Source organism: Salmo salar, chromosome 01 (genome assembly GCF_965601325.2).
Source record: "Salmo salar chromosome 01, fSalSal1, whole genome shotgun sequence".
NCBI lineage: Eukaryota > Metazoa > Chordata > Actinopteri > Salmoniformes > Salmonidae > Salmo > Salmo salar.
In genome coordinates this window covers 22,685,597-22,707,086 of record NC_138291.1, presented here as the reverse complement: position 1 = coordinate 22,707,086, position 21,490 = coordinate 22,685,597, and the positions used below count along the sequence as shown (strand labels likewise).

General features: G+C 45.2%; 1 protein-coding gene across 1 annotated transcript in view; it reads left to right on the top strand.

Moving 5' to 3' along the window:
- LOC145867987 (connector enhancer of kinase suppressor of ras 3) overlaps positions 1–21,490 on the top strand; it is a 55,265-nt gene that overhangs the window by 16,009 nt on the left and 17,766 nt on the right. Inside the window, exons 2-9 of the mRNA XM_082971376.1 lie at positions 2,469–2,632; positions 8,191–8,393; positions 9,408–9,495; positions 16,556–16,597; positions 17,801–17,920; positions 19,411–19,470; positions 20,735–20,803; positions 21,009–21,155. Of these exons, the coding sequence (XP_082827502.1) occupies positions 2,469–2,632; positions 8,191–8,393; positions 9,408–9,495; positions 16,556–16,597; positions 17,801–17,920; positions 19,411–19,470; positions 20,735–20,803; positions 21,009–21,155 (893 nt within the window). The remainder of the gene's footprint in view (positions 1–2,468; positions 2,633–8,190; positions 8,394–9,407; positions 9,496–16,555; positions 16,598–17,800; positions 17,921–19,410; positions 19,471–20,734; positions 20,804–21,008; positions 21,156–21,490) is intronic.

Here is a 21,490-nt window from a genome sequence, read left to right as displayed (position 1 = left end):
CGAAATACTTTTAATTACACGTCACACACGTTTTATTAGCTAAAGCGCTCCACATTACCCACACAGACTTCTGCGAAGAGTGCTTGTGACGATTAAGTGACGGATGACATTATGATAATCTAAATACATGCTTATATGAAGAACCAGACATTGATTATGGAACAGTTTATGAGCAGCACATTTTGTTATTGTAATTTATAATGTGGGTTAGCACAGTTGTGCTTTTGTTTCTGATCTGAACATGGGTGTATTGTAATGCTTGGCTTTTGATGTTAATTGGTCAGAGGCATGGTAGCCTAGTGGTTAGAGCGTTGGACTAGTAACCGAACGGTTGCGAGATCAAATCCCCGAGCTGACAAGGTAAAAATCTGTCGTTCTGCCCCTGAACAACGCAGTGTTCCTAGGCCGTCATTGAAAATAAGAATTGTTTTCTTAACTGACTTGCCTAGTTAAATAAAGGTTAAAACATTTTTTTTTTTAAAGGTAGCCCTATTTAAATCCTGTCATTTCCTGGTTAGAGCCGAGGACAGGGTAAGGTCAGCATGCTGCCGAGTTAACCCAGGCCTCAACAATGCCTGTTTTCTTTTAAATGCTCTTTGATTCAGTTCAGTTTTCATCTATTGTTCTTTACTTGTTTAAATATTATAAGTTTCGCTGGCATTATTCCTCACTTTCAAATAAAAAGCCTCAATGGGCAAGAAAAGTCTATCTGATGTTGCCGCCTCACTGTAAAATCCAACCGCTGGGTCAATCTCACAGGCCTGTAAAATATGAACCACATTTCATTGGCCCAATTGATCCAGCTGAGACCTTACTAGGTGTCACTGTAATGTAGTATGGATTGCTTATCCTAGAGTGGGCAGAACGGCTGGTATTGTGATAGTTACAACTCATCCAACAGTGTAGAGATTTGAATAGCAGACAAGGCATTCTCAAACTGTAATCAGACCCGAGAGCCATCTATTGTTTAACTGGCCAAACAGGCTTCAGTCAGGTTTAACCTCTTCTGTTTACGGTGTGTTTATCTTGAGGATAGATCTGATGCACCTGTTTTTCTCTCTGCTGTTGGTTTGTGGGAATATTGCTGTATGTTGTCAGGTGTCAAGTCCGCCATTAGAACTGGGCTTGTCAATACAAGGCTGATGCGTCTTTACAGGGATTAATGTGTCTCTTAAACTAGGAATCGGTACTGAATGGTATAGGGAGCCAGGAGGCCTGCATCAAAGCAGGATTCATTGTTTTTACTGTTTTCTCATATGTTATCATTTCAGTCTTTCCACACGAAAAGGTCTTCCTTATAGGCAGCGTTCCCTCATTTATTTTGTCACTGAGCAAATCTCAGTTCTGCTGAGTGCAAACTTGAACGTTGTGAAAATTCTGTGCAACTTTTGTTACGTGTTTACTGTGAACATTGAGGCTGTACCTGCTTTGTTACAGTTTTAGCACTGGTCAAGTAGGCCACTGTGGCCAGTTGATCATAATGTAGGCCTACCATCAAAAACACAATGGAGAAGATGCTTCCCATAACATTTTAACATAGAAATAGCTGTTTTATCATTCAGCCTACAGTAGCAGCCAAAGTGTGGTGTTCAACATAGGCCTACATTCCATTTAAACTTTTGAAGCATGCATGCAGGGCTTGAAATTAACCGGTTTATCCACTTGTCCCTAAGACAAGGAGGTGGCTGAAAATGGTTGTTTGATGCAAGAAACCACTACAAAATAATATGCATCATTATTTCCATACCATTATTACAGAAAATCTGGCAAATTATGCTACCCTCTGCCTATTGGCTACTTAGGATTGAATAAGCTGTCTCAAAATATAACCCTAAAAATGGAGCAAAGCTCTTTACCTGACTCTCTTTTCAAAGATGTCTAGAAATGCACACGTTTTGTGCTCTTGTAGGAAGCAATCACTCCCCTATTGCTGACTACAAATGATCTATCTCAGCTAATAAGTCACTAAATAGCAAAAGATATGAACATGTACAAATGTGCACACGTTGCTCCGTGTAGCTCTCGCTTTGATCTCAAAACGAGCATCTACTCATGACCGCTCATGCTGTAAAAACAGTCCAGTTCAAAGTGAAAGGCACAGGTCCATATGTCGCAATGGTCTATTTGCATATAGGCCTACTGCAGCTCAGATTGGTTATGGCGCACCTGTCTGTGTAGAGGTCGGGCCTGTCAATGCAATAGAATCCTACTCTGGTGCGTTCTGCCTAGAACAGAATCTCTTGCGTAGTTTGTTTTGTTTCGGTATGTTGCATCGAAAATGGCTAATATTGTGTTGAATCGATCACAATTCCCACAGTAAAACAAACGTTGATAATGTTCATTAACGGGGAAAACTCTATAAAGTTAAGTGAAGTTCAATCTCGTACTTCTGTGCACGGGCTGTTTAGAGGGAATATTGCTGTTGGTGATCTTTGTCTAATCAATGGATTCTCCCCCCCCCCCCCCAGGGCTGGATGACAGCCTGCAGCAGTATGTAGCAAACTTTGAGCAGGAGAAAATCAGTGGGGAGCAGCTGCTGAAGATCTCCCATCAGGACCTGGAGGAGCTGGGTGTGGCCCGCATTGGACACCAGGAGCTGGTGCTGGAGGCTGTCGACCTGCTCTGTGCTCTGGTATGGGGTGCTCACACCACATCTTTCTCTCTCTGCCCCCTTCCCCCCCCTCCCCCCGCAGGTCAATATGTAGCTTGTAGTTTAAGATAAAACATATGGTGGAACCAGGATCTTGCTGGTTGTTCAGTGAGGCTCACTGGCGATGGAGCTTAGGTCATAAGCTCTGCTGCCACCCTGCTCTCGCAGTGCAAGCGTGTGTTTGAAATATGCCCAGAATATAGTTGGCAGCCAACGGAACCAGTGGTGCAGAACCTCTCATTTCCCACAGAGCTCAATGTGGTGTGGAACACTGCTCCAGGACATTAGAGTAGGAAACGCTATCAGTTTCACTCCAGAGATGGAGTCAAATCAAGCTCTTTATTCAGGCTGTATGGGTCCCAGGTCTGGTGTGGTGGTTGAATGTGAGCTGATGATTAGTAGTGCATTTACATTTTAGCAGACGCTCTTGTCCAGAGAGACTTAAAATTCGTAAACATTCCCACAGATAGGGAGGCAGGACATGAAGTGGCGAAATGGGTTAGTGTGCTCGCTTTCGGTCTTTCTCGGTTTTTCTCTCCCTCGGTTTCACTCTCACACACGTGCGCGCACACACACACACAGAGAAATGTCAGGTCAGCTGTACATTCCCAGTGCACTCCCGGCCTTGTCCTTTTTGTCTCTTACCCCAGTGGCTCGTGGGAACGGCGTTACAGCCTTCTAGCTGGGCTGGGATCTGACCGGGCGACCGGTCGTCCATCAGAAGTGCTGCCAGTTGAAGAGTTATGGTCAACACTACTGTCTGAGAGGGAGAGAGGGAGAGAGACTCGCTTTTAAAACAACCTGGTTCTGTTTCACTCTGAGCTTTTCAAACAGATGGGATTGATTTAGGTTTTTATCGCTTCCTGTGTCATATAAACCCAGATTGCGGTCTTAAGTTTTTATCAGTGTCAGCGTTCTTTTGTCAAATCCTTATGCTCCTTTAAATTAGCTCACATTAATGATTTGTCCTCTATCAAGTTCCTAAAAAGAGCATATCCATTTAGATTTTATCCTCTCTGATCTTATTTATTCCATAAAGAAGGAAGTTCAGTAGACCAACAGGTTACTGTACCCAAACCAATCTAATTTAGCAGGCACTGGACCACCATCTAAATTCCTGAGGGGCCTAGTGTGGTTTAGAAAGGTCTTGTGGGAGTGTGCGCTGGTCTGTGGTTAGACACCAGTCGTGTTCGTGCCCTTAACATCTGATCCTGGTTAGTTTGCTCCTAATGTTTAAGGTTGAGATTGAAATGAGATTAACCTCAGCATGGTAGCTGCCAGTCTGAGTGTCCTGAGCCCCATGTCTGTGTCCAGCTATCCTGGGATGGACCTCTGAAGTCTGGGGTTCCTTGATTCATGATCTCTAGGGAATATTCCAAGGGAAGTATTGTTGGATAGTGTCTGAGCATCCCTCTCTGGAGCAGAGATGGTGATAGCCGCTTGAAGAGATAAGACCCTAGGTGGTAACGTTACTGTGGTCATTGGGAATGGATGGACACGTGGAAACGCTTATTACAGGGGTAGAGGGCATGTCTAATGCTTTGATTAATCTGTGTCGTACCTTATTTACCATACCGTACATCCTGCAGTCCAGCATCCCTTCCTCTGCTCAGGGTAATTGGGCCCAGATTTCTGCTCATCCCCTGCAATTTACTGAAGCCTGAAATAGTTTTCTCTTGATAGGCTTCATAAATTTAACCCGTGGTTCCCTTGTTTCTCCAGTGTGTGTTTGTTAGCTTTAATACGTCTTCCCCCAATGCAGGGCCTCTGTTATTTCTCAAAATAAGTTGAAAGTCTGGGAGAGGATAGTTATGTTATGAAAGACAGAGCGGATGTTTAGTCGGACTTGTGACCTTGAGTTTGGAATGCCTGGAACTGCCCTCACACCTGTGAAGAACCCTGGGTAAACGTGCTGGTCTGCTGTGGCTCTCCTTATTAATAGGGATGGGAATTTTAAATCATTTCACTATTAGAGTAATATGCATTTTTTTTCAGATATCTGGATAGTCGAAATGCATGTTTAAAAAAAAAAAAAAAAATGTTGAACGGAAACTTGCTCGCGCGACTCAGGAGAGGCGGTGCACTCTGCTTGTCGTTTCAACACAAATGGGTGGGGAAGGGGCGCAATGGGGATACCTAGTCAGTTGTACAACTGAATGCATTCAACTGAAATGTCTTCCGCATTTAACCCAATCCCTCTGAATCAGAGAGCTGCGGGGGTCTGCCTTAAGGGTCTGCCTTAATCGACATCCACGTCATTGGCTCCTGGGGAACATTGGGTTAACTGCCTTGCTTGGGGCAGAATGACAGATTTTTAACTTGTCAGCTCGGGGATTCGATCCAGCAACCTTTCGGTTACTAGCCCAATGCTCCGACCCTCCCGGCTACCTGTCTCTCTAATATCTCGCTCTCATAATTCATGTTAAACAGCCTACATTTTGGTTGGTCATTGTAGCCTACTCCTTCTCATTTAACTAACTTCATTCCATTTAGCAGAAATCTCCCACTTCACTTGCTACACATGGAGCTTCTGACGGTAGTGCTGCTTTGATTAACCAACATTGACAAGCTACACAGGTGAAAAGTGTGTAGGCTACCGGTATGTCTTTTTTAATGGGGCACACTCATAACTGCCATATAACTTTGAATAACCGTGCCCATCCCTACTTTATTAACATAGAGGCCTCTCTCTCACTGGCCCCGCGGGAGAGGTCATGGCTTATGACAGGATCACACAGCCGACAAATACCAGACCCCCTCACTCTGACACACTGTCGCCAGCCAATTCCCCCCTCATTAGTGTCTCTCTGCTGTGGGGTCAAACGGTTCAAGTCCAACTCTTCACTTTGTGGTCACACAGTCCTTTCAGGGTAGACAGGATACCCCCTGTATCGGTCATGTAGCCATTGGGTAGATGATCAGGAGATGAGACGCTCTGAACCTTCTCTTTTTCTGTTGCATGCTCTTGGAGAGTATGTTCTTACGTCAGTGCTGTGTATTTGTTTTCATCTCATAAATGAGTAGAACCTTGTATCACACATGTCTTAGCTTGACTCTCATAGCGTTCCTCCCCCTCAGCAGGACGTTAGACAGACTGACTTACTCAGATTACAGCTAACTCCAGCCAAAAGCCATCAGAGCAAACTGGTCTCTGTAGACCGACGAAGGACATGTTGATTAATCAAACTGGGACTCTCAAGTCAAAACCATGATGACTTCTGCAGAGACCCATCTTGAAACCCAACACCTCTGATTTTCTTTGGAACCCCAGCGGCCTGCTCACAAGAGAAAAGCCCACCTATTGTCTCCCAGAGCCATGGAATAGATATTCAAGGCGCAGCAGCCAAGTAGTGTGTGGAAGCAGCTATGATTGGTGTTTTACTGTCCACTGTGGACTTGTCCCCTGGAGGTGCGTACCCATCTCCTCAGGAGCAGGAAACAGATGTGGCTCCCACCTGGCTGATACAGGTCTGGCAACAGCCTTCTGTCTGTGGTCGAGAGATGTGGGAACGCCCTTCTTGGGCCATGTTCCTCTGGTCGTGTCAGGTGATGCGTATCGTTGGGCCCATGCGGTGAGGGGCAGGAAGAACCTGTTGCGATAGCCCTCCTCGGGTCTCCTGAGGACACTTGTTCATGTCAGGATACAGGACCTATCTGGAGGCCCAAGCAGATCCTGCTCACAACAGTCACTTTGAAATGGAGTGAATTTGATTTGAAACGCACATTATTAACCTGGTCCCTGTTCCTATAAGTTGCTACAGCTATGGAACAAAGAGGTGTTGAACATCTGCCTACCAGTCAGAGCTGGTGTTTCTGTGTGCTATTGGCTCACTAATGACAAAGCCAGCAGTGCTGTTTGATGTTGATTGGCTCTCCATGGCTTAGTTTCAAAGCCACTCTGTTTTGGTTCAACACAGTTGCTATGTCTTATAATGGACAAGTGTGGGGTTTCAGAGCATCTGAGATGGTTATATGCACCTTCTCTCCATCTCTTCTCCTGGTATAAATCTGCTTAAGGTTCATGAGGTTCCCATAGTGACCTCAAAGGCTCTTTGTGTCTCGGTGGACCTCTGAAAGAGCCGTTTGGATGTTTGATTTGCCAACTGAGATGTAGGAAATGTAACATGCTCTGTCAGTTTGCACATATGGCTTCTGCCTCAGCTCCGTGGGGACGACTTTAGGATGAGGTAATATATAATTGGTTCCTGATATAAAACGGCAGCTGAGTGGAGTTAGCCGCTGATCACTTGCAGGTTTCCTCAGTGTGGAGCAGGGCCGAGCGAGCGCAGGCTATTTTCTGCTCTTTAGCGTGTTTAGCCGTTAGCGTGCCAGTCAGGCTGAGGCCAGAGAGGCTGGCAGGGATGCAACACCATGTGAGCTGATATTTGCCAGAACGGGAGTTTAGGCTACCCCCCCTCTCGTCTCCTTTAACTAGCACTCCACTCCAAACACATTCTTTCCGCAATATTTAAGTGGAGCGTGCGTGAGTTGCCAGGATTGGTTGCTAAATTAAGCCATCCTAAATTGAGCCAGTAAGCAGAGCCGGCAGCTGAATGACATCATGATGAATGTGGCCATCGTGATGTTTGATGAGAGCATTAGTCTGAACCTGACCATAGGTCAGTGTTAAATCCAATGCTCCCTGAGATCAGACACATTGCTCGCAGTGAAATGTACTGCACAGTCCGATAGTCATATGGTGAGTTCATCAGCTAACTGTAGCTATGCGCTATGATGAAGAAGGCTTTGTTAGGCGCTGCGGATGCTTACGTAAAGAAATGCAACTTGGCCTGCTCATTACTGTACTAACAATGAACATCTAAAACTTTATTAAATACACAATATCCCTGTAGTCAGAGCAGAGCTAGGGACCATAGGGCAGGTACAGGACACAACTTTGGCCTCATAAGGGATTTCTTTGGCCATTAGGAGGAATTATATATTATAGGTATTTTCTGGGTCGTAAACTCAAAAGAGAATCTCTTTCTACACAGTTGGAAGTAAAAACTAGGTTGGGTGTGTCCGTCCAATCATTTGCCTAATCACTTCCCCTGGAGCAGGTCAGGGTTGTAAGGGCAGTGGGAATAAACAGTCGACAGAGCAGTAGCCTAAGCACACACAGATCCGCGGCCAGGCTTACACGTCTGCCCTCAACTTACTGGCTCAGGAATGAAAACTTTGCTTGCTTGATGGGAATCAGGTGATGGCACGTGCACGCCTCCCTCCCGAGGGTTGAGCCAGACGTGCCTGAAGAATGCAGGGGAATTTCTCCCCAGAGGTGCCGGTGCATGGCCTCTTAAATCATGCGTCCTTAGCCCATTACAATTAATAACCCACATTTACTCTGCAGGAAACATGTTTGTCTGTGAAATTAAATCCAGAGCCATAAAAATCTGGAAAAACAGTTCCAATCAGGAATGCTTTGTCCCAAAAATGTATTTGACGTTCACTGTAATCACGTAAAAATACACATTATTTTATGACAAACTATAACTTTGATATATCAAGCTCAACTCTTCTGTTCTTTCTTCCCCTCTCAGAACTACGGAGTGGAGACAGACAACCTGAAGGGTCTGGTGGTGAAGATGAGAGCAGCCACCAACAGCCTGCACATGTCCACGTCAGACCGCAGGAAGAGCCCGACATACGACGGCAGCACCTCCAGGAAACCCCCCAACGACTTCCTCACCTCCGTGGTGGAGCTCATCGGAGCTGCCAAGAGTCTCCTGGCCTGGCTGGACAGGTAAGACCTCGCCTCGCACAGCATTCTGGGAAGTCTGTTCCCACGAGCAAAAGACATTCAGTGTACTCTATTTGTATGTACAGAGTAGTGTTACCATGGTAACTTTGCATAGCTGTCCTAGCTACATAAAGTCTGCTATATACATTCAAGCTCCTGGACTGCTGTTGGGGTTAGCTGTAATGTTAGTTTTTCCAACGCATAGGAGTCATTAAGCTCACTGAATCACCTCATGACTAGAATTTACTGCTACGCTACACATTACAAGCATTGGTTTCTCCTCAGCATCTACAGACTATAGCAGAAACACAGCTCTTCTCTCTCAGGAGAGCCTTCTAGAAAGGGTATGAGGACATATAAATGTAATTGGATACAGTCTGGTGGGTTTCCTCTACCTCTGTCTAGAGAATATCCAGATGAGCTGTAAGAATCAATCCTCCAGAATATCCACATACTCTACTGCTCATGTACAGTGCTTACTTTATTTTCCTAGCATTTGTTTGAAAGATCACTCTCTCCCCTTCTGTCAGTTAAAACTAAACCAGGTAGTAGTAGTAATAATGTCACCATGTTGACCTTCACAGCTGAAAGGATTAGTTTTTTTCTGAGGTTTGTTTCCAGATCAAAAGTGTATTGTGACGCGTTCTCCCAACAAATTTGGGGGTGGCATGGTGTTGAGGGGCTAGCGGTAGGGAGGTGTGTTTTGGAGTTCAGGGGTGGGTATTTGAGAGAAGGAATGGAGGAGGTGGCCCAACATGGAGACAGACTTCCAATCATTCTGTGGCCTTCTATCCTAGGCACACGCAAAGTAGAGCAAGGTTCACCAGTACTATTGTTTTCCTTATTGACAGCCTCCTAGAGGTGGCTCTGTCGCACTGTTGTCCCACTGTGATATTTACTCCCTTATCCAGCTCCTCTGACTGCTACTGAATATCAGTACGGTCAGGGACATGACCCGGACCTTAGAATGTCATGATAAAATGGCATCTCAAACTTTTCTCTCCTCTCTTGTTGCAGGACGCCCCTGACTGGGATCAGTGACTTCACCAGCACCAAGAATAAGATCATTCAGCTGTGTCTGGACCTCACCACCACAGTTCAACAGGTCGGCATGTTGCTCTCTCGCTGGCTTTACCTCCCCTCTCTCCCTTTGTATCCACCCCTCTCTCCCTTTGTATCCACCCCTCTCTCCCTTTTTATCCACCCCTCTCTCCCTTTGTATCCACCCCTCTCTCCCTTTTTATCCACCCCTCTCTCCCTTTTTATCCACCCCTCTCTCCTTTTTTATCCACCCCTCTCTCCCTTTTTATCCACCCCTCTCTCCCTTTTTATCCACCCCTCTCTCCCTTTTTATCCACCCCTCTCTCCCTTTTTATCCACCCCTCTCTCCCTTTTTATCCACCCCTCTCTCCCTTTTTATCCACCCCTCTCTCCCTTTGTCTCCACCCCTCTCTCCCTTTGTCTCCACCCCTCTCTCCCTTTGTCTCCACCCCTCTCTCCCTTTGTCTCCACCCCTCTCTCTTGCTCCAGCTCCCTCTCAACAGTGCACATGCAGCATGCCCCTGGAAAAATCACACCATAGCTCTTTCCACTCAGGGCAGCCTGGCCTGAGGGCAGACACATGTAGGATTAAGTCGAGGGGCAGGGGGTTATGAACATCCCAAGCCTGCTTCTACTGTTTTGTTTTTGGTCCCCCCCCCCTCAGGTTAGCTAATGAGGAGACCCCAACCATGGTGGTGTTTTAACGGCAATTGCAGCCACTGAGTTTACACTTTAATGAAAACCTCTGGTGCTCTTTTAAAAGCATCTGCCAACATTATACGTGCTGTATTATTCCCCCGGCCATGTGGTTCCTGTTTGCCTGCTGCAAGATGTTCACAGCGGGAGAGCATACTTTGTGTGTACGTCCTGTGGAGGGTTAATGCACAGTGGGTTGAGGAGGTGGTACATTGGTCTCCTTCACTGACACATATTAGATGTTTGCTGATTTTTAAAGGAGAGGTAAACATCATTCCATGTCAAATGTGTGTTTGATTTGACCATGGGTTGTCGTGTTCTATTTTTATCAGATTTATAGAATGAATATTTCCAGTTTGTTGTCCAAACTGGTTATGTAAGAGTCAGCTCTGAAGGAAAACAAACGAAGCCAGTGAAAAACCCAAGCACAGAGGCAAAGTGCCTATCTGCTTTTTGACCATTTCTTTCCCCAGGGTATCCCAACAATTGCCAACAGCCTTTACATTTTACACCCATAGTGAAAGTGGCTATTGAGATTGCAGGTACTGTTTTTGAAGGGTTATTGCATAGAGTAAATTCTGTTCCCAGTGGGCTGATTGCCTTACCGACGTCTGGGATTTCAGAGCTCAGGTGATTTACTGTGGTGGGTCTCACCCTGGGTGTGGAGGAGGAGGAGTGGGGAGCTGAGGGGGGACATTTCCCACAAAGGCGTTTGAAGTGAAGGGTTTTTGTGTGGCGTGAGCCTTGTACTCCAGGGATGCCTGTTGCATCTTTACTGTGGTTTACTGTTGCAGACACCTTGGGCTTGATGGCAGTCAGCTGTGAGAGATCCAGGTGGATACGTCTTCAGTCCATCCAGGGGCCACCTTATCCTGTCATAGACACATGCAGGAAGATACCTCCAATGCTCTCACAGACCTGTGTATCTAACAGGCTTTAGACACTCCTGGACTCTCCCAAAAGATTTTGGGGAGGTGTTTGTCTGATGAAAGACCAGGCAGGTGCTGAGGGGGAGTATAACTGTGATTTTATGGTGTGGGCATGCTTCATGAGGTTACACAGCCTGTTAATGAACCTCCGCCAAGAACAGGGCTTTAAAGATGGATGATTTATGTCCTTCTGCCTGAATGAACTCAATGTATACACACAATCGAGCACAGCGATAAAACAGCGAACATGCAGCCATTGCAGCCACCTCATCTGACCCGTGAGGTCAGAGCTTGCTCTGTCTTCCTGCATAAAGGGTCAAAAAAGGTGTGGGTAACACTAAGTAAAGAGGTGGGGAGACATTGTAGGAGGAAGGGAAGTCTGGAGGGCAGGTCTGAGTCCTCACATGGTGTTTTGATTTCTTGTTCTCTAAGATCCTGTTCATTTGTCCAGTCTGGTCAGCTGTATAACTGGCTCCTTGTTGAACTGGTGTGCCAGCAGTCTTCTCTTTTTGCCACTTCATTGCTCAGCTGGACAAATTGTCTCTGGTTACAGATCAAAGGCTGCAGGGTCGTCTGGGGAGTCATCTGATCCCTGTCTGCTGTGGGAGGACCACCATGTCATGAGGAGGCTGAGGGTCGGCTGGTTTACCCAGGGAATCTTTCCTCAGTCTCCCTCTGATCTTGGTTTCCATCTGGCTTATGTATGAATACTGCTTCTGTTCTGTTTTTAAAAGTCTGATGCTTCAAGGGATTGTCAAAAAACACAGATCTGAAAGAGATTATGCCAGCGAGCATTATATTCACATTGTGATCATTTGCTAACTTTTGATATTAAACAGTCTGCATGTAAGAAAGTAGTTTATTATGATACTGCTTTTGACCTCAAACCTACTAAATCTGTCTTTTTAGCATCTCTAATTTTGGCATGAAAAATGCATTTCAGCTTGATGTATTCATCCAAATATAGACCTATTTATGGCAAGAATATCCCAGTTTCTGATGGTCTTGCCAAATTCCTTCCAAAACCACCACACGTCCTTGGTTGTGTTGGAAAGTAATTGAGGGGAAACATTGTTTTGGTACCAAAACTGAAACCGTATTTTATGCTTATTAGTTTTCCTCCATGTTTGTTCTGATGGTTTCACTAGTTTTAAAAAATATAGCTTTATGTGCATCGGTATCCCAAAAGAAAACATTCAGCTCAGTGCGGATCATAAGATTCCATAGAGAGAGACTGCTGGAAAACCTGAAAAAAAAACCTTGGCCCTAAAGGACAAATCAGTGCTGTAGTTTGCCTCTGTGGTTTTCACAAATAAGCTAGCAAACCTTGTCCATTCACCCTATCACAGTCTGCTGTCCCCATGTGCTTCAAGATGGCCACCATTGTTCCTGTACCCAAGAAAGCAAAGGTAAATGACTATCACCCCGTAGCACTCACTTCTGTCATCATGAAGTGCTTTGAGAGACTAGTCAAGGATCATATCACCTCTACCTTACCTGTCACCCTAGACCCACTGCATTTTGCTTACCGCCCCAATAGATCCACAGACGATGCAATTGCCATCACACTGCCCTATCCTATTTGGACAAGAGGAATACCTATGTAAGAATGCTGTTCATTAACTATAGCTCAGTATTCAACACCATAGTACCCTCCAAGCTCATCTTTTAAGCTCAAGGCCCTGGGTCTGAACCCCGCCCTGTGCATCTTGATCCTGGACTTCCTGACAGGCCGCCACCAGGTGGTGAAGGTAGGAAACAACACCACCACTTTGCTGATCCTGAACACTGGGGCCCCACAAGGGTGTGTGCTCAGCCCCCTCCTGTTCACCCATGACTGTGTGGCCAAGCATGCCTCCAACTCAATCATCAAGTTTGCAGACGACATAACAGTGGTAGGCTTGATTACCAACAATGGCGAGACAGCCTACAGGGAAAAGGAGAGGGCTCTGTGAGTGTGGTGCCAGGAAAACAGCCTCTCACTCAACGTCAACAAAACAAAGGAGATGATCGTGGACTTCAGGAAACAGCAGAGGGAGCACCTACCTATCCACATCGACGGGACCGCAGTGAAGGTGGAAAGCTTCAAGTTCCACGGCGTACACATCACTGACAAACTGAAATGGACATCTATCAAATGTTATTGGTCACATACACGTGTTTAGCAGATGTTATTGCGGGTGTAGCAATGCTCAGACAGTGCAGTAATATCTAACAATTTCACAACATATACACAAATCTAAGTAATGGAATGAAGAATATAGAAATATATGGATGAGCAATGTCAGAGCGGCATAGACTAAGAGTAGTATAGAATACATATGAGAGTAGTATAGAATACATAGATGAGTAATGCAAGATACTTAAACATTTATTAAAGTGGCCAGTGATTTCTAGTCTATGTATATAGGTAGCAACCTCTATGCACAGTGTGGTGAAGGAGGCCAACAGCGCCTCTTCAACCTCAGGAGGCTGAAGAAATTTGGCTTGGCACCTAAAACCCTCACAATCTTTTACAGATGCACAATTGAGAGCATCCTATCAGGCTGTATCACCGCCTGGTACGGCAGCTGCACCGCCCGCAACCGCAAGTCTCTCCAGAGGGTGGTGCGGTCTGCTCAATGCATCATTGGGGGCAAACTACCTGCCCTCTAGGACACCTACAGCACCCGTTGTCACAAGAAGGCCAAAAAGATCATCAAGGACAACAACCACCCGATCCACTGCCTGTTCACTCTGCTATCTTCCAGAAGCAAGATCAGTGCAGGTGCATCAATGCTGGGACTGAGAGACTGAAAAACAGCTTCTATCTCAAGGCCATCAGACTGTTGAATAGCCATCACTAGCACAGAGGCTGCTGCCTATATACATAGACTAGAAATCACTGGCCTCTTTAAATGTTTTAATTATCTTGCATTACTCATCTCATATGTATTTTATACTTCTCTACTGTATCTTAGTCTATTGCGCTCTGACATTGCTCATCCATATATATATTTCTATATTCTTAATTCCATTCCTTTACTTAGATTTGTGTGTATTGGCTATATGTTGTGAAACTGTTGGATATTATTTGTTAGATATTACTGCACTGTCAGAGCTAGAAACACAACATCTGGTAAACACGTGTATGTGACCAATAACATTTGATAGATGTCTGCAACAACTTTGCTACGAGGAGACAAATCCTGGCTCCTCAAGTTCTTGTTAGTTGACATTGGTCACGGTCACTGTGGCGCTCAGTGTTTGTCCCTGACACCTCAACATAAGTCACTGACCAGTCTGACTTCATAAGTTACTAACTCAAGTCAGAGACATTTCAACTGTGAGTTGCGGGACAAACTGCCTTTTGGGACATTCACTGCATAGAGGCCGTGCCATAGCCAGGCAGGGGAGCCACAGCAGTGGCTCAGTAACAGTGGCCTCCCTCTTAGCAGTGGTCCTTTCACCACCGGGACACCCCAGCTATCTGAAGAGGCTGTTATTTCAGCTGTGAGCCCAGGCAGGCCCAGCTGCAGTCTGGGAAGGTAAGGGGGATTCTGGTAGAGGGCCAGGGCTGAGGGGCTTCAGTCTGTGGATGACATAGCAGTTACTGTAGGATGTTCCCTTCTCCTGCCCTCTGGTAATCACACAGGAGCTACTGTTTTGGGGATCCCGAGTGGCGCAGCGGTTTAAGGCACTGCTTCTCAGTGCTAGAGGTGTCACTACAGACCCTGGTTCGATTCCAGGCTGTGTCACAACCGGCCGTGATTGGGAGTCCCATAGGGCGGCGCACAATTGGCCCAGTGTCGTTCGGGTTTGGCCGGTGTAGGCCGTCATTGTAAATAAGAATTTGTTCTTAACTGATTTTCCTAGTTAAATAAAAATAGTGTTACTGCAGGAGAGACTCGCCTACCTAGCAATCAGAATCACCTATACATTTACACATTCAGAATTGTACTTGGTGATTATGGTGCTGCTAGTGATAGACAACATTTAGAGAGAGAATACAGACAGAGGAGTTTAAGCAAAGTTTGCATACATTATATACATCTAAGTAGTGCGTATAGAGCTATAAGAGAATGCGCAGATATACAGTGGATTTACAGTGTCAGTATGAATATTTAAATGGAGTGCAAGTGTTGTTATTTAGTGTACAGTTCAGCGATGGCTTGATGTGGTATGCAGCATAGAGTGCATAGTCCTTTGGTCTCTGTGGGCCAGATGGTCAGTTGGTGAGGTCCACTGCCCGGGGGAAGAAACCTTTCGGATGGCGGGAGATTCTGGTCATGAGTGACCTGAACCGCCTGCCACAGAGGTCCATTTTTAGAGTAGGGGGTGGGAGGGGTCAGCAATGTAGTACATCCGCTTGTGTGCCTTCTTGGTGACTGATCTGTTCTCCTCCCACTTGAGGTTGTGGGAGATGATGGTTCCCAGGAATTATAATTTTTCAGCCGTGCTAACAGCTGAGCCATTAATCTCGAGGGGGAGAAGGTGGGGGATGTTTTCTGAAGTTAACTGTGGAGATGGTGGTTTTGTCTGTGTAGAGTTCTAGGTTATTGTGACTGCACCAGGCCACCAGCCGGTCATCTTTCCACGGTACATGGACTCATCGCCGAAAGTGTTGAGACCGACCAGTTGTATCATATGCAAACTTCAGTAGTTTGACAGATGCATTGTTGGAGGTGCAGTTATCGGTGTTGAGGTGAGAACACATGTCCTTGTGGCCCTCCGGTGCTGAGGGATAAAGAGTCCGAAAAGGTGTTTTCTCAGCTTCACGTGTTGCGTCCTTTTGGTCAGGAAGTCAGTGATCCGCTGGACACGTTCAACTGGGAGAGTTTGTCTTGTAGCGGTTCTGGGATGATGTTATTCAACGCAGAGCTGAAGTCCACAAACAATATCCTTGCGTATGCCTTTGGGTTATCAAGGTGTTTGAGGATGTAGTGTAAGCCCATGTTGACAGCGTCGTCCACAGACCAAGAGAGGTTTTGAGATGGGACAGTACCAGGCGATCAAAGATTATGATGACTGAGTTGTTAATCAAAAGTTAGAGGATGACATGCATGACAACCCAGTGCTAAACAGTGTTTTGTTTACTGAAGTCAATTAAAAAACTAAAATGGTATGATATGGGATTGGATACGGGTTTTTGGTCACCTTGAAGTTAGATGATATGGTTTCTACAGTGTAACACTTTGCCGCCTCCTCTCCAAGTTGTGTTTTCTAGATGCAAGGTTCCTTCATTTACACTACTCTATAGTTTACTGTAACCCCACACCACGTTACGCAATTATATTGTCCCCAAGTTCATATGGAGATGTAATTTGACTCAGAAAGCTATTTATTTGAGGCCATTCTCCATCTCCCACAGTCCTATATCTGGATCTTTGATTATATCATATTTACTGACTCACTATACTTAGTAAATAAAAACTATCTTTGCGGGGAAAGAACCTCTTCCTGTTTGTTGATGGAGTATTGAGAAGGCCGCCTATCTAACATCTGTCTCCTCCGCCACAGGACTATACTGTTTACGAGATGGAAGAAAAGATCCTGGAAGTTGTAAGTATATCTCCCCTCCTTATGTAAACTTTAGAATGAGTTCCCACCTCCTATGGGAGCACTCAGGTAAAGTCTGTTTGAACGTTTGGGTAGATGTTGATCTCTGTTTTATATGGAGATTAGATGGCATGCTTTCAGTGCAGTCTCCCTCTCAGAGTTAATAGTGCAGGCAGGACTATGGGCTTGGGCCCTCTGGTAAAAGAGGCGGCTAAAATACACCCCGGCCATCAATCAGTGTTTCCTGTCCCTGACACTCCAGACTCTACAGCTCACACTGAACTTCCTCCCTCTCAGACACTGTCGGTGAACTCTGCTGCAGACACACACACAATAGCTAGATCTCAATCTCTGCACTGTTTAGAAGTCTTCTCCATGTCCAACTTGTTCAAATAAGTGCCCCAGAAAAACTCTTGTAGTTACAGACTGGTCCCCATCTATGGTGAATATTCTGAAGTGTGTGTGAGTAGCATTTCACTGATTCTTGTTCGTTTACAAATTCCTGTCAAGGGATCTAGCTATAGACTTGTGTGGTCAACACAAAATTCAATTAGAGCTAAAATAAGGTTGGTTCAGTGCACCAGTTGGTTTAACCCGTGTCCTGTCCGCATCTGTATGTAAGCACAAATGTGTGATGCGTGTTTTAGGCATGATGCTTTTTACTCGCTTGAAGAAGAAGCAATTCTTTTCTCAGAGCATCACTAAAATGCCCCCACTAATGATGACAAAGTGGTGAGATTGTCCATAGTGACCTAGAATGGAGAAGAGGAGGGTAGGTGGATCTCCTGCATGTTCTCAGTGTTATTTCTGAAGCTGTGGAACCAGCTAATGGCACGTTAATGACCCTCACCCCTCGTTTCCCCCCTCTTCCCTGGGGGAGTGGGATAATTGCCCCAGGGTGACTGACTGTTCTTGTCACCTGACTGCCTGGCTGACCTGCCAGCCCACCCCTCTAACACTGACAGCCACAGAAACATCACCTCTTAGGTGACAGGCGGTAGCTACAGAATCACAGTCACGTGACAGGACATTACTGGGTTGGTCGTGTAATCACAGCCATCAGGAAACACATCGAGTCACAAGAACAAGCAACGAGATGAGATGGATTCATGAGATTCCATTCGATTTTGTTTTCATTCTTTGGTTTGTTTGTTTTGGTTTTCTTGCATTGCTTAAAAGGGTTTCCTCCAATCTTTCTCGTTCCAGTCCAAGGTTCTGAACAGCATCTGTGACCAGACTGTGAGAACCACCTCTGACCCTCTGATGAGCCAATCAGCATGCTTGGATGAAGTTCAGCTCAACAACCTCAAGCCTGGGGAGGGACTGGTGAGGAAGGCTGCCTGCTCTGTTTAACCCCAAACCATCTGGACTACTAGCTCAGTGTGTCTGGACTATTACTAGCTCAGTGTGTCTGGACTATTACTAGCTCAGTGTGTCTGGACTATTACTAGCTCAGTGTGTCTGGACTATTACTAGCTCAGTGTGTCTGGACTACTAGCTCAGTGTGTCTGGACTATTACTAGCTCAGTGTGTCTGGACTATTACTAGCTCAGTGTGTCTGGACTATTACTAGCTCAGTGTGTCTGGACTATTACTAGCTCAGTGTGTCTGGACTACTAGCTCAGTGTGTCTGGACTACTAGCTCAGTGTGTCTGGACTATTACTAGCTCAGTGTGTCTGGACTATTACTAGCTCAGTGTGTCTGGACTATTACTAGCTCAGTGTGTCTGGACTATTACTAGCTCAGTGTGTCTGGACTATTACTAGCTCAGTGTGTCTGGACTATTACTAGCTTCGGTGTGTCTGGACATACTAGCTCAGTGTGTCTGGACGACTACTAGCTCAGTGTGTCTGGACTATTACTAGCTCAGTGTGTCTGGACTATTACTAGCTCAGTGTGTCTGGACTATTACTAGCTCAGTGTGTCTGGACTATTACTAGCTCAGTGTGTCTGGACTATTACTAGCTCAGTGTGTCTGGACTATTACTAGCTCAGTGTGTCTGGACTATTACTAGCTCAGTGTGTCTGGACTATTACTAGCTCAGTGTGTCTGGACTATTACTAGCTCAGTGTGTCTGGACTATTACTAGCTCAGTGTGTCTGGACTATTACTAGCTCAGTGTGTCTGGACTATTACTAGCTCAGTGTGTCTGGACTATTACTAGCTCAGTGTGTCTGGACTATTACTAGCTCAGTGTGTCTGGACTATTACTAGCTCAGTGTGTCTGGACTATTACTAGCTCAGTGTGTCTGGACTATTACTAGCTTCGGTGTGTCTGGACTATTACTAGCTTCGGTGTGTCTGGACTATTACTAGCTTCGGTGTGTCTGGACTATTACTAGCTTCGGTGTGTCTGGACTATTACTAGCTTCGGTGTGTCTGGACTATTACTAGCTTCGGTGTGTCTGGACTATTACTAGCTTCGGTGTGTCTGGACTATTACTAGCTCCGGTGTGTCTGGACTATTACTAGCTCCGGTGTGTCTGGACTATTACTAGCTCCGGTGTGTCTGGACTATTACTAGCTCCGGTGTGTCTGGACTATTACTAGCTCCGGTGTGTCTGGACTATTACTAGCTCCGGTGTGTCTGGACTATTACTAGCTCCGGTGTGTCTGGACTATTACTAGCTCCGGTGTGTCTGGACTATTACTAGCTCCGGTGGCTGGACTATTACTAGCTCCGGTGTGTCTGGACTATTACTAGCCCGGGGCTGGCTCGCCGGTGTGTAAGAAAGTTGAGCACCAGACAAGTTCAAACTGTCTCAACCGTCTCTGAAATTATAATTCATGTTCCTCATGTTCATATTTGTACAGGGTATGTACATCAAATCCACCTATGATGGCCTTCATGTCATCACGGGCACCACAGAGCATGTAAGTATAGTGGCCAAGGAGGAATACTTGAGTATATCCTAGTCAACGCGCCATGTTTCAATATAAATCCAGTTGGTATAGCAACTCTTAATATTATGCGTAAACACTAGTTGCCAAGTTCTGATGGGGAGACGGTCAGTGGTATAAAGTACTTAAGTAAACATCATTTAAAGTACTACTTAAGTAGTTTTTGGGCGTATCTGTATTTTATTATTTATATTTTTGACAACTTTTTAATTTGACTTGAATTACATTCCTAAAGAAAATGATGCACTTTTTACTCCATACATTTTCCCTGACACGAAAGGACTTGTTACATTTTGAATGCTTAGCAGGACAGGATAATAGTTTAATTCACGCACTTATCAAGAGAACATTCCTGGTCGTCCTTACTGCCTCTGATCTGGAGGACTCACTAAACACACATGCTTTGTTTGTAAATTATGTCTGAGTGTTAGTGTACCCCTGGCTATCAGTTAAAAAAAAAAAAAGTGGCATCTGGTTTGCTTAATATAAGGAATTTGAAAATACTTTTACTTTTGATACTTAAGTATATTTAAAACCAAAAACTTTTACTTTTACTCAAGTATGGTTTTACTTAGTGACTTTTACTTGAGTCATTTATTTTATTATCTTTACTTTTACTCAAGTATAACAATTGGGTACTTTTTCCACCACTGGGGACAGTTTATGGTGGGCTTCAAACAGTCCATCTTCTTTCCAACCCACCCTGCCCTCCTCCCATGCGAAGGGTGGTCGAGGGCAGAGCGTTTACCCCAGAGCAAGGATACCAGTGTAAATGTGTTTATCAAGCAGTGAAGAGGGATGGAGTTGTGTATGGGTTGAATAATATAGCTGTTTTAGAATCACAAACTTCAACAGTAAAACATCCTTCTACAGAGGAACACTTGAGTAATGTGGCAGCGCTAGCTAATACAGCCTAATTATTAGCCTAATTCCATTGTTTATCAAACCCTAATTCATCATATAGCATGACTCATTCATTGCTTTGACGTTCTCATGCAAACTGTCATGTATAATGTGACAACCCATTCATTAAGAAGGGTGTTTGTGTTGTGTAGTCAGAATTATATTGAAGGTATAATTCCTCAGGGGCTTATGAAGTGGGTCTGTTTCGTAACAAGCCCATACGTGGCACTTCTGACGACAAAACAAACACAGATAAATGTGTAATTATCCAGGAGCTAATATTACATGTAGGTGATGTCTGTTTCTAGACAAATGTTCTCCTTTGTGTTGTCAGTCCCCGGCGGACATGACTAGGAAGATCCATGGAGGTGACGAGGTGATCCAGGTCAACCAGCAGACAGTGGTGAGCACCCAGCACCTGTTATATCCGACACCTGTCACACACACCACTCCTCCAATTGACTATAGTGCTCTAGAAGGGTTGAGACTGTCCACGGCTCACACGTTCACTTAAAACCACACATTTATTTCTCAAGTTAGAATCTGGCCCTTGCAGTTCCCTACACAGCTACAGAAGGATATATTGCTGATACTCTGTGTGTTGTCAGGTGGGCTGGCAGCTGAAGAACCTGGTGGGGAAGCTGAGAGAGGACCCTAAAGGTGTAGTCCTACTACTGAAGAAGAGACCTACAGGCACCTGCGGGTTCACACCGGCCCCCCTCAAGAACATGCGTTGGAAGCCGCCCATGGCTCAGGTGAACCTTCATCTTTTACTTTGATGTACTAAGGCAGTGTGATTGTTATTGTTCATATTACATTTTGTTAAATGTGCCTTATGAGCGAGTAGGGAGATGTGTTTGAGTGTAACAAGTCTAGACAAGTGTAGGAACCACCCAGAGAGAGGGCTGCAGGGCTGAGGACAACAACTACTGTACTCGCACAGTGATGATGATGTCACTCTTACTGGGTCATCAGTGGCGGCAGCCAGCAGTCTGAGTCAGTCTGCAGAGACAGGAGCTAACATCTCTTTCAGTGGTGAATAGAAGAGAGAGGAACAAATGTCTGCTTTGAGAGTGGTTTGTATATGTGT